This window comes from Heliangelus exortis, chromosome 19 (assembly GCF_036169615.1).
Source record: "Heliangelus exortis chromosome 19, bHelExo1.hap1, whole genome shotgun sequence".
NCBI lineage: Eukaryota > Metazoa > Chordata > Aves > Apodiformes > Trochilidae > Heliangelus > Heliangelus exortis.
The window spans coordinates 3,776,260-3,788,615 of record NC_092440.1 but is presented as its reverse complement, the minus strand read 5'-3'; the positions used below and the strand labels follow the sequence as shown (position 1 = coordinate 3,788,615).

General features: G+C 44.7%; 2 protein-coding genes across 4 annotated transcripts in view; one reads left to right on the top strand and one right to left on the bottom strand.

The window, feature by feature from the left end:
* Nucleotides 1-10,467, bottom strand: part of CABP1 (calcium binding protein 1) — a 51,016-nt gene extending 40,549 nt beyond the window's left edge. For both annotated transcript variants that reach the window (XM_071762905.1, XM_071762906.1), the window contains exons 1-2: nt 10,186-10,467; nt 98-178 (exon numbers count right to left, since the gene is read on the bottom strand). The gene's annotated coding sequence lies outside the window, so the exon portion shown is untranslated. The remainder of the gene's footprint in view (nt 1-97; nt 179-10,185) is intronic.
* Nucleotides 10,468-10,551: 84 nt separating this feature from the next.
* On the top strand, nt 10,552-12,128 carry POP5 (POP5 homolog, ribonuclease P/MRP subunit). Of its 2 annotated transcripts, XM_071762930.1 has the most exons (5): nt 10,597-10,732; nt 10,808-10,950; nt 11,033-11,182; nt 11,664-11,747; nt 11,927-12,128. In XM_071762930.1, exons 1-5 carry the CDS (start codon nt 10,713-10,715, stop codon nt 12,025-12,027), a joined length of 498 nt encoding a protein of 165 aa, XP_071619031.1. In that variant the 5' UTR covers nt 10,597-10,712; the 3' UTR covers nt 12,028-12,128. The 2 variants fall into 2 exon arrangements, with proteins under 2 accessions (XP_071619030.1, XP_071619031.1); XM_071762929.1 differs by lacking the exon at nt 10,808-10,950 and having other exon boundaries at nt 10,552-10,807.
* Nucleotides 12,129-12,356: the final 228 nt, after the last annotated feature.

The window sequence follows — 12,356 nt, the reverse complement described above, 5'->3', positions numbered from 1 at the left end:
TTAGGTCAAACAAGAGATGAGAGGAAGAAAGTATCTCTGAAAGTAGTTCCTTCTGATGAACTGGTGTTTCAAGCTTCTTATCTATTTCCCTTCTTACCTGACCTCTCCAACATCCAGGTCTGTTTCATACTCATCTATGGCATTCTTCAGCCACTCTGAGCACAGGGAATTCCATCTCCTAAAGATGAAAAATGAAGAAGCAATTAGCCCAAATGCCTCCAACTATAACTACAGGTAGGTTCTCTGTCTGTTAGACTAGGATAATTTTACTCATTCCCTAAAAAAGCAGACCTTTTTCAGACTCTAGAGATGCCTGCCAAACTCCCCAGAACCTATGCAGACTCTCTTTAAACATCCCAAGGGAAGAGGTTTTCTGTGGGGCTTACACTTATCTCTTGGGTTGTGTAGTTTCTCAGGTCACCCAATGATGATCATGGCATACAAAGTGAACAGAGATAATCAAATGTTTTTTATAAGCAACAGCCACTTGCAAAAGATAGAAATTCCTGCTTGTCAAGTACCAAACAATCATCAGACTTGAAAACTGGCAAAGGAAATTTTTTCATGGAAAGCTTCAAGGAATAGGGGAGACAGGTTTAAAAAGCTAAATTAACCCAAAGCAGGTTCAGCTCAGAATAATGCAGGACTCATCATTTAACTCTGTTTTCTTTTCTGAATCCTTCTGCCATCATATTTTTTTCTCCTTTCTGCCCCACTGGATCCTTCTCATTTTCCTTTCTGCTGATTCCACTGCATTAAGAAGGCATGTAGATAAAGTGAGCTTTTCTTAAATTGCCAAGTAGCCTGAGAAATTGTATGAATAGAAGAAAAATTCTCCTGATGGAACTAAAACATCAAGCATGGGTAGTCAGCTGTTGTTGCCCAAAGGCATATCCAGTCCCTTGGCCATGCTGCATGGGACAACAACACAGGCATGAGAATCACAAAAAACCTGATTGTCCTCATGTTAGGAAACCAAATTGCTCCAAGAACTTTCAGCAGATCTCCAATAACACTTTTATACCTGTCTCTCACTGATTTTGTTATAGAGCATCAAGAAGACACTGTAGACCCACATCCAAACCTAGTGCCAATGCATTGAACAAAAAATCACCCTGTCTCTAGGGAGAAGAAAATGAGTGGGTACAGAAGAGTATTGAGAGAAAGGAAGAAGAGCACTTGGAAGAAAAGGAAGCCCAAGCAATAGCAAGAAAGAAAAAAACCATTTTTTGTTTCTCTGCATACCTTCTCTTGCTTCTTTCTCACAGCCAAGTTCCACCCTGCCCTCTTTCCTGGGCAGTGGGATAAAGGGGTCAGCAATACTGTGCATAGCTGTGACTTTAAACTGAAAGTGAGTTCAAACTTGACTTTTCAATTTCTAGAGCTCTGGAAGGGCACGGGCAGGAGGTAAGAGCATCCCTGAGGAAGCAAGCCTTTTCTGGCAGAGCTGCTGCAGCAGCAAAGCTATTAATAAATGTTTGCAATCTTTTAATCATTCTGCTAAATTGCCATCGTGTTCTTGCAAACCCCATAGTGTGTCAGTGCAGCTGCCTCCTCCTGCCTGCCTCCCCGTGTTCGTGCATGTGAGTGAGGGGGAACATCAGGAACATGCTCAGAGCTGAGGGCTGCTACAGCGTTAGAGGGAAAATTATTTTGACAAGTGACTTTTTAAATCTTCCCTGTTCCAAAGAAAGCATCCCTATTAGTTACATCTATGAACAACACTTTCACCCGGTTTTCCTTCTCCAGCAAATCCTGCCTGCTCAATCCAGACACTAAACTTTTCTTCATGAAAATATCACATCTGATTTGCCATGGCTTGGGACCTGCTACCTGAAAGGCCCTGTCTCTTGCAATGGGACAGTGCTGTACTCACAACCAGCTAGCAGTCACTCTGCTTTACACAAAGATGTTTTCAGCAACAGAACATTTTTGTCCACTTTGTCCAACCCACTATGGTGTCAACAGCCAGCAGCCACACATGTTTGGCTTCTCAAGCTCATTCTACAGGGTCAGCCAGAATGGAAGTGGACTGGAAACCTGTGATCCTATTTACGGCTTGAGATAACACTTCAGGATGCAAAGGATTAACACTTCAAATTTTCTGTTTGCCTCTTCATGAGCCTAGAATGTATTAATAATCGTCCAAACTAAGATATAACAGACAAAGCCACCTTCTAACGTCATGGTGGAGATCAGCTTAATCCTTTGTCTGTTCCCTCCTCCAGCTCAAACTCTCATCTTCATCCTAATTATAATAGCATTTGAAATTAACATGGTTTAAAAAAAGATGCCAGCTTATATAATATTCTTATTGCTTATTAATGATTTCAGAAGGGAGAACAAGTTGCTTTGCATTCTGGGAATTATGCAAACTAAGGCTGAGCTATACCTTGCTGGGCTCCACCAGTTTCTTATTTGGAAACATGATGCATAAGGATTACCACGTAGTAACAGATGTTAAGGCTTTTAGTGAATGACAGCCCTGCCGCACATACTTGAACAAGAGGACACGACAGGCATCACATCTCACAGTGATTAGCCTTGGGCACTCTTCAGAGGCAGAAGCCTCCAGGCGAAGTGACTTTAACCACCCTGTAAGTGTGATAATCCCCAAGACAGCACAGCCTGAAGAGTTTGATTGCTGTGAAGCATGGGAGCTCATGAATAATAATAAAGAAAACATCAGGCTGGGTATCGGTGACAGCCAAAAAGACAGCCTGTTGGATATGGAGACTTTAAGTCCATTACTTAATCTAAAGTTATTTATACCAAGTCCTTTAAACATCACCTCCTCTACAAAGCTATAATGTGTAAAAGACACTGAAGAACTGAGCTGCAGAATTCGAGTGTGTCCTTCAGTTTTCTGTCTTTGCCACTGGTATCTTTCTGTTGGAGAATACAGGGTAGAGTAGGAGGGAATGTGAATGGGAGCAGGAGCTCTGTATCTAAGCTATAAACTGCTGCATCTTTATTGAAAAATGAACTTCAACATAAGGTGACACCATCAGTCTCTGACACTAAGAGACTATGAAAAGACTAATGAAGTTGCTTGCCCCCACACTTACAGAGAAACACCTGCACATTCCCAAAATAAAAGAGCTCGGTATGTATAATTTACATAAATTAATGAAATAAAATTATTTTTCAATTATTTTTTAATGTCTGTGATCTGAGTCACAGATGTTGCTTTTACAATACTGGGTAACATAATAACAGACAAATAATAGAGAGCATATATGTTTTTTCAAACAACAGTTTTGTCTAAAATGTTGATCGCTCAAGTTGAATATATGTTTTAAGGGAACCTAAAAAACACTCAAAACCATCATTTTAGGAAGAAGTTAGGAAAAAGTTCTTCACCATGAGGGTCGTGGGACACCAGCACAGGTTGCCCAGAGAGGTGGTAGAAGCCCCAACCCTGAAAGTTTTTAAGGCCAGGCTGGACAGGGCTCTGAGCAGCCTGATCTAGTGGGAGGTGATCCTGCCCATGGCAGGGGGTTGGAACCAGATGATCTTAAAGATCCCTTCCAACCCGGAAAATTCTATGATTCTATGATTTTATGCTTTTTTAAAATCTTACATCTTCCATAAAGAAGAAATTAATAGTTACTGCTCAAAGAGGTGTCCCTCTGTGTGCCACAAAGTGGCCAAGTGGCAGGAGTGGGGACAGGGATGGAGAATACAGCCCAAGTTAAAAGAATCAATCCATCTCCTGAAGACAAACCATCACACAGAAAACTTCCTATGTCAGCATATTTAGAAATAAATGGGGTTGTCATGCAGAGAGCACTGGCCATTAAGTTATGATGCTGAGAGTTCCATGTGCTCTGCTAGCCTTGCTATTTCAGCAGCTCTGCCCTACCCTGCTATTTACCCTGACAAGTCCCTAGGTGCCTGTTCTGGTATCAACCACAAGGAGCCATGCTGTGCAAAACCACAGGCTCCTGTGACACCACAGGATGAAAATCCTGCTACCTCTACACATCCTACAGAGCAGAAAAAACAAATCACACTTAACTGCCTCCAGCTTAGTTTCCTGACCCGTAAGTACTAGTACTAGTTTTAAGCTATGCCCAGTCCAGAACACCAGTTCCTGATGAATCTCACATTCTGTCTCTAACACAATCTTGTACCTTGCTGGCTGGAAGAGTGGCACCTGGTTTGGCACAGAGACACAGCCAGCCCGGGCTGCTGACATACAACAGGCATATGCTGAAAAGTGAGGAAAAGTGAGCTCCCTTAGGAAAGATGGAAAATGAAACCAGATGCCACCAGTACTGAGAGAGAAAAGAAACCAGATCTGATCCTTTAGATGACTTCATGGAACCTGCTCATGTTCAGAGGCAGTAGGACCAAATTCAGCTCTAATTAAGTCACTAATGTTACAGCAGGATAAACATGATCTTTCAAGCATCATAGGTATGAAATAGGGACAGAGAAGGTTACATAGCAACAACAGCTTGAGTTCCAGCATGAGCACTGTGGAATTTTACTGAGGTGGCCTGAGGGACAAGTCCTGGGTCAATTGCCTTCAGCTCATCTCAGTGTGGCAGATGCCATCAAGCACTGCAAGAAGGTTGTTGCTATGTGCATCGTCAGAAGTTTTAGCTTGGGACTCAGCAGCAGCAGGCAGAAGCCAGGTTAAGTGCCAGCTCAGAACCCCGTGTTTTCAGGGCAGCTGGTGGGTTCAGCCTAGCAAATGCAGCAAGGTGTTTTTTAGTTTGCTTCTGTCTTCATGGTGCACATAGTTAGGAAAGGTGACTAATATTTACAGTCTCTGTGGCTCAGGTGCAAGCATATCTCTAGGGGAAAAAAAATCGAAAAAAAAATAAAAGCAAAAAGCCCCAGAAGGGTTCCCCAAATAAGTCAGATGTTATGCTACCAGTGCTTTTTGTCTTCTCCAGTCTGTAACAACCACTGCCTCTGGAAGTTTGTTTGCACTTCCTGGTCTTTGTGAGCAGCTCCAGTCAGCACAACAGAAAGGGAGTTCCTGCTGATTCTCCCCACCTGCATGCAGACACAGCACCCTGCTCTGCTTCTGAGGGGCTTTCACTTCTGTGCTGGGCAGCACCATACTGCGGCTCAAATTGGACCTAGCCAGGATCAGGGGGGTGGGGAGGTCTCTGTCAGAGTGGGTCAGGCAGAGTTGAGACTCGTGTGCCCCAACTAGGCAGTGACTGACACTCTTTCTGCACCAAGCTGACACCAGTATAAGCCAAGACCCTGCAGCTGCCCAGGGGAACTCAGCCATACCCCACCAAGCAGCTCCATCATAGCCCCCTCTTCCCCACATGGCTGCTGCTGCCCAGCTGGATCCAGGCAGCAGGGAAGGATCATGCAAGGTTGCTCCAGGATGGCTGTCCTGCCTCCTCAGCATCACAGCTGCTGAGTGATGGAGGCACTGGAAAATGTTTTTCATTGCCTCCCTCATTAAGGAGACAAGTGCTCTGTGGAAGACATCTCTGTTGCTCTAGGCTGCTGGAGTTACACATAAAGCCATGTAAAGAAAGGATTTTTCAGTATATGGCAACACAAGCAGATGTATCTTACTGCAAAATAGGACCCTGGCTTAATCTGCACATGGGAATTCAGGGGGAAGGAAAGCAGAGAGCAATGATCTGCAAGACAAGCAGCACTAGGCACATCATTTTTGTTTCAGTGGAGGCTCTACATCAACTTATACACGAGGAAGGTGACTTAGGGTTGGCTATTTTTATGCTGCAAGAGCTTCTACTATCACAATTATTATATTATTTAAGTGCTTAATAACTCAAAAATTTATTTGTAGCATTCCTGGAAGAAGAAAAACATAAAAATGTTTCTGGAAATTTACTGAGGAAAAGTCTTCCAGGATCAACAATGACAACCAGCATTACAAATTCCATTTTCTGTATAAGAGCCACTCAGCACAGCACAAAATTTTGTCTTGGAAAGTCAGCAAGACTCTCTGAGGCTCTTATAAGTTTATGGCAGTATTTTCCATAACATTATGGAATACTGTACACTTCCCTCTAGGTAGCAAGAAGTTAAAAGGCCTCTAATGCTACTGGATTCTTCTTAAAGGATCGATTTTTCAATTACACATAATTAATAGTAATTATCCTTTATCTTCAGAGACCAGAACAAAGAATAATTAATCCATCTTAACATCCCTATTAAGGAGGTATTAAATATGTGGGTTTTTTCACAGCAGATTACATAGGAACTTATGTGGCCTACCATTCAGTCCGTGTTCCTTAATGCAAAAAGCAAAAAGAAAAGAGAATCCTGAAATATCTAATGTTCTAGTTTTGGCCTTAATTTAATTAACTTGTTTGGAAATTGCTGTTTGCTTCTTGCAGCAGCTTGCTGCAAATAAAAAGTGTGCTGATCTCCCATACAGCAAAGCAGTTGTACTATATTTGATAACTAACAACATTGCATAAGTGGATATTTTTACTGGTTTTTTAACATGTATCTGTGAGCAAAGTATTTGCAATTATTTCCATTGCAGAGCAGAAGAAAAGTGAAGCTTGGAAGCTTAGGGCCAGCTTCTCACTTGGCACAACACCTTTTTGTACTGCTCTTCTCCAACACTGGCTTTTTCTGCAAAGGAAGGGAAGACTCCTGACTGTGTGCATTCTCAACAGCACCTGTGAAACTCATTGACACTTATGCCATTTATCAGATCTTAAAATTTGACTTCAATCTTCCAAATTGGCTTCCAATTTTCGATATCTTAATGGAACATCACCTTACAACACTTGGGATGTCTCTCAGAGCACACAGTCACTATGAATCTGAGCTGAAATTTTCTGTTCTTCAGAACAAATAGAACAGGAACAATTTTTTCTTTAGAAAAAATAATCAAAGACATATGAATTTACTATTTTAATCTTAAGTGAGTAGTCCCAGATCACACTGCAAGTCACTGAAAGACACAGAATTTGCTTCAAACACATGGCTTTGCAAGGCAAATATTTCACGTGGCAGAATGACAGCAGATGAGGGCAGTGCTGCAGGCATGGCAGCTCTGGTAGAGAGACCAGCACCCTCTGGCCCATGATAGCTTGGGTGCTCAGAAAGCTTATGATTAGTAATTACATGCTAAAGTATAGCTTTTATTCCTACATGTATTGATCTGAGGGATCCTGAGCTCAGAAGGGGGGAGGGGAATAGAGATATAGAGAAAATGAGAGAGTAAAAAGGAAGGGACTGAAGGGAGAAGGAAAATGTCCCAAATGTTAAATGAAAGCATCTGCTTGAAAGGCTCCAGGCCAACATGCTCAGAGAGTGCACTCTTCTGTTTCAGTGACCTTGTGAAGATAAGCTGAACAAAAAGCTTCAGGCAATATCAGACAGAGGATTTAAGGAGTGGTTTTAATTTTAGCCAGATTGTTTTGTATTTTTGACTGTGGGGTTATCTGGGGATGCAATACACATACAGTGGAACAAAACGTAATTGCCACCCCCAAATCTGTTATCACACCTGATGGCAAATTCAGCTCTGTGTTTCAAGGGGGGAAGCAAAAATCATGGGTTTGGCTACACAGGTAAATTGTGGTATCACAAGAACGGAGTACCAGTGCACCCTAATTTTACTCAAAATATAATTATGTGGCTGCCTTATGCATGAACAACACAGACAACTTACACTCCAACACAAAATCCCCTGGTTCCTTCTACTCACTGTATGTCTGCTCAGGATCTCCAGACTGACAGCTACTAACTATGAAAAAATTGTTTAATCCCCCTGTGCTTCAGGTACCTCACCTATAAAGTGGAAACATCCTATTTAAAAAGAGTGCAAGGATTCACTAACTGATGTATATTTTTTCAGTTAAAACATGCTGGTAATTTTAATTATAACAAATACATAGAAGTTCTAAGAGCTGGCTGCATACAATAAAACACACACATAATGAGGTCTAGTGCAGCTTATTAGCACAATTATTCTATATAATACAAATGCAGTATAACCCAAAATCAAGAGATTATGAATGCTATATAAATCCAAAATCATAGATCCACAATGTGTTGGGTTGTAAGTCATCTAGTCCAACCCCCTTGCAGTGAGTAGAGACACCTTTACCTTGATCAGGTTACTCAGAACCCCAGCTCTTGATGGGAGTCTAGTTCTTCAAGCTTGGAGTAAAATACCAAATCATTAACTGAAATGGTAATAAAAACAACCTGGACACATTTGGAATAACCCCTCCACATGCACACTACCACACATAATAAACACAAGCTGGGAAAACAAGACCTCAGTATTTCTCCTGCTCCCCCCTTGCATCAACACTTGATTGGACAGTCAGTGGTGAACACTCATGCTGATAGAGAATCTTCTATCTGGAGTTCTCAAATTGCTTACAAATTGTCTCTAATGTGTACAGACAGTGCATGTTATTTCCCCCTGTCCACAAATACTCTCTTCTCCATAGCTTCAACTATCCCTAGGCCATATTCTCTCTCCAAACCTACAGGAGAGACATCCATGCTCTCTCTTGGCAGCATTCTTGACCCACTCTTCAAACTCAATAGCATTTTCTGATTTTTTTTCTCCCTCAGATTTTCTCTAAGGAAACAGTTCTTTCCCACCTTGGCTGTACAACTCACCATCACTTGCAACAGTTTATTGAATTACCAACACTGGAATCAATACAGCAAAGCTGGCAGACGATGAGTATGAGGAGGCAGGAAAACAAATGTGAAGATGTTGTAACCTTTTAGTCCTGTACTGTCAGCTCAGCACACTGTGATGCCTGCCTGGACTCACAGGGCTTGTACCAACAGGCATTCCCTTACAGGGAGCTGTGGTGGCTCAGGGCTGTTCTGTGCATCCTCCAAACCAACAACAGGGAACTAAAGGCAACATGAAATGCAGCAGGGAAGGGCTCTCTCACAACACTGCTCTCTCTTTGCACTGTGTCTCTCCTAATCAGCCTTCTGAACCAAAACCAGAAGGCTTCCCTACACACGGGGCCCAGCCTGTAGCACGCACAGTGCACACGTCGTATCTGATCACAGGGCAGAGTGCACTCACATGGTCTGCTTGTCAGAGACCCAGCTGCAAGGGGAAGGAAACAAGGGAGGGCACAAATGATGGCAACCAGGGCAGCATGGGACAGTATGAGCCCAGTCAGAGGGTGGGTTGGAGGATGCCACCAGAAAGACAGGGGCAGCTGGCAAATAAATACACCTGGGAGGCTAAGAGGGACCTTGCTGCACAAACCCATGGGAATATGCTTAATGTCACCAAAAAGGTGAGAATAACTCATCACCTAGAAGCTCCCTGCATTGACAAATGAAACAGATGACAGATAGATCCCTTTTTGGATATTAAAACACAAAGTTTTACAGCAAAGATCAGTGCAGTGCAGCCTTGCAGACAAAATGCTTCTATCTGCATCAGCATTAGAAACTGACAAACTTCCCTCAGCTCCTGTGAGCACGGCCCAAAAGAACAAGTCTCTTAGAAAGTCTATACTGGACCTTGTACTTTTTTCTCCCCAGGTAACTCGTTCTCCACAGTTTCAGAAAAATATGACTCAAATATGTGATCACAGGTGAATGAGGAAGGAATTAATAGAGAAATGGAGAGAGCAGCACAGCAGGCATCTATTTCAGAGGGCAGAAGTTTATCACCTAAGACAGGGTTTCCACTGGGTTTATGATTGTTTTCTTTGTCTAGAATTAAGGTCACTGAAGAAGAGGTTTCCACTCTGAATTAGCAATAAGGTCCCCATTAACTTATAGTGCTCCAGCCTCCTTTGTGATTTGGCTGCAGGTACCATGGTGAAAGTGTTTCTTCCATGAATTTTACACCGCTCTAACTGACTCTTACTCCCAGCTCACATTCAGGTGCTCACCTCATGCCTTTTCCTTTAGCCCCCAACCTTCCCCTCTTCCCCATTTCTTGCCTTATCAGAGCTCTCCCTGCTTCCTCAGACCATCTGTCAGAGATCACAGCTTTGGAAACCTCTCCAGAAATAATTACAAGAGGTTCTGTTTGGCAGTTTTCTCAGCTGTTATATTTGTTAAGACAGCGAGTACACGTCTCAAAACGCTCCGTACCCAGAGCCTGCAGAGCGGAGAATGCTGCTGCACAGTTTTGTGAGGCAGCAAAGGCAGAGAGACCTTCCAGGAGAACCGGGGTGACACCAGACCCTAACAAAGCCCCAAAAACAGGCCTGTCCTTACCCTCTTCCCCAGGCCCTTCCCGCGGCTCCAGGCAGACGAAGCAGGGGTGTGAGTGCTGGGCTTCCCATCTCCATCACTTTGACTTTTTGGCACGGGACAAGGTGGGCTTACCCGGGGTGGATTGGAGCAGTGGAGCGAAAAGGACTAATGCCAAGTGAATTAATCCTCAGTAAGCTCAGCGGAGCTGAGGGGGAGCTGAGGGGGAGCTGAGGGGCTGGGGCTGCCTTCTGGCCGCCTCCTCCTCAACCGCCCCCTCAGGGCGGCCGCGAGCCGCTGGCGCCCCCGCGCGGAGGGCGCGGGAAGGCGGCGGGGTCGCCGCGCGAGCAGCTCCGACAGACCCCGGCGGGAGGGGTGGGTAAAGGCGGCATCGCGCATGCGCACACACACGGTCGCTGGCTGAAGGCGATGAGGGGCCGGGAAGTCCTCCCTCTGGTCCCGCCCCTGCACGATGACGATTGGCTGCAGAGCGCCCGGGCCCCTCGCCTATTGGCTAAGAGCAACGTCCGTCTGGATGGGGCGCCGCCGCCATGGTTCGGTTCAAGAACAGGTGAGGCCAGGGGCGATGCTGCGAGTCCCCGTTCCGGTCCCGGTCTCGGAACGCTGACTCTGCGCTCTCCCGCAGGTACGTGCTGTGCGAAGTGGTCTCGGAGGACCCGCGGTGCCGGCAGTGCATCGAGGACCGCGCGGTGGGCCTCGCCATCCGGGAGGCCATCGGGCGGGTGCACGGGGACTACGGCCTGGCCTGCTGCTCCATCTCCTTCACAGGTGCCGCCTCGGGCTTTCTCGGGGGATGAGGGGGCTCCTCCAGGAAGGGCCGGGGCTGAACGCTGCGTGTGTCTCCCCGCAGTGAAGTACCTGAACGCCTACACGGGGACCGTGCTGCTGCGGTGCCGCAAGGATTCCCACAGACTGCTCTGCTCTGCGCTCCCCTTCGTGAGGCAGCTGGAGAGCCGGAACCAGCGCTACCCCTGCGCCCTGAACACTCTGCATGTCGGAGGTGAGTGAGCTGCCCCGGGACTGGAGGCCCCTCCAGGCCTGCTGAGGGTGTGCTCTGGGTGTGGCGGACGCAGTGTCCTGTGTCACCAACTTAGCAGCTTTTAGCGGAGCTGAATAAGAGGCACCAGCAGGTCACTGTTGTCAAGTCTCATTGATTCTCCTTGAAACTTCATCACATTTAACACAAAACCAGAGCAACAAATACTGTATCACATCATTTTCTTTTCAAAATATATTTTCAAAGTGTAGTATTCATGTCCTCAAAATTATCCACTCAGGTTTATTAATGGGCACTGCATGTTAGAAATTATTCTACCACTGAACCTCAGCAATGGGGAAATGAAGTCTGTAGCCTCTTAGCACTTACAGTAATGAAGTTGTTTTCTGGGGCATTTGTCACTGGGTACAATGATCTTCACACTAGCACCTCTGAAACACTTGGTTTTGTAGATTGTTACATACTGTTCTTGTGACTCCTACAGGTACTATAAGAACATGTCAGAAATTTCTAATTCAGTATAACAGAAGACAGCTGCTGACGTTGTTGCAAAACTGTACAAATGAAGGTGAGCTCCACCAGCTGTTTTCCTAAAACTTGGCCTCAGTCCCTGGGGCTTTTGTAGAATATGCTGGGCCACATCTGGATTCTTGAACTGAGACATGATTCCTTTCTGTAGATGTTGAGGATATTCCAGCATATGTGAAGTGATCAAATTATGACCCTCTGTTGCTCTCTTTCTTGCAGAGGAAAGACGGTGTATACAGAAGTCCTTGTTGAGCTGTTCCCTTAAAGAAGAGCAGTCTCATAGTGGAGATGAGGAAGATGATGGCACAGAGACAGACTGAAGGCTACTTGTTACTTAGTTACTGTTCACCTCTGTCCTGTACTTGTATAATCAAGATGCTGCCAGAGTTCTTAAATAAATTTAAATAAATAATAAATCAACTCCCTACTGTTATACTTAAGATTACTTGCTTATTTCACTCTGGGAGTCAAACCCACCTGTACTCCTAAGGAGTGCAGCAGCTCCATGTCATCTTCATGCTGAGGTAGAAGTGAGCTTTAGGCAGTTGGCATGGACAAGGAATGTAACCATTAACATTTTCCTGTTTTTTTTACCTTAAGTGCACCTGTTACCCATATGGGTTGTCCATTGTTTTGAGTCACAAAAGCA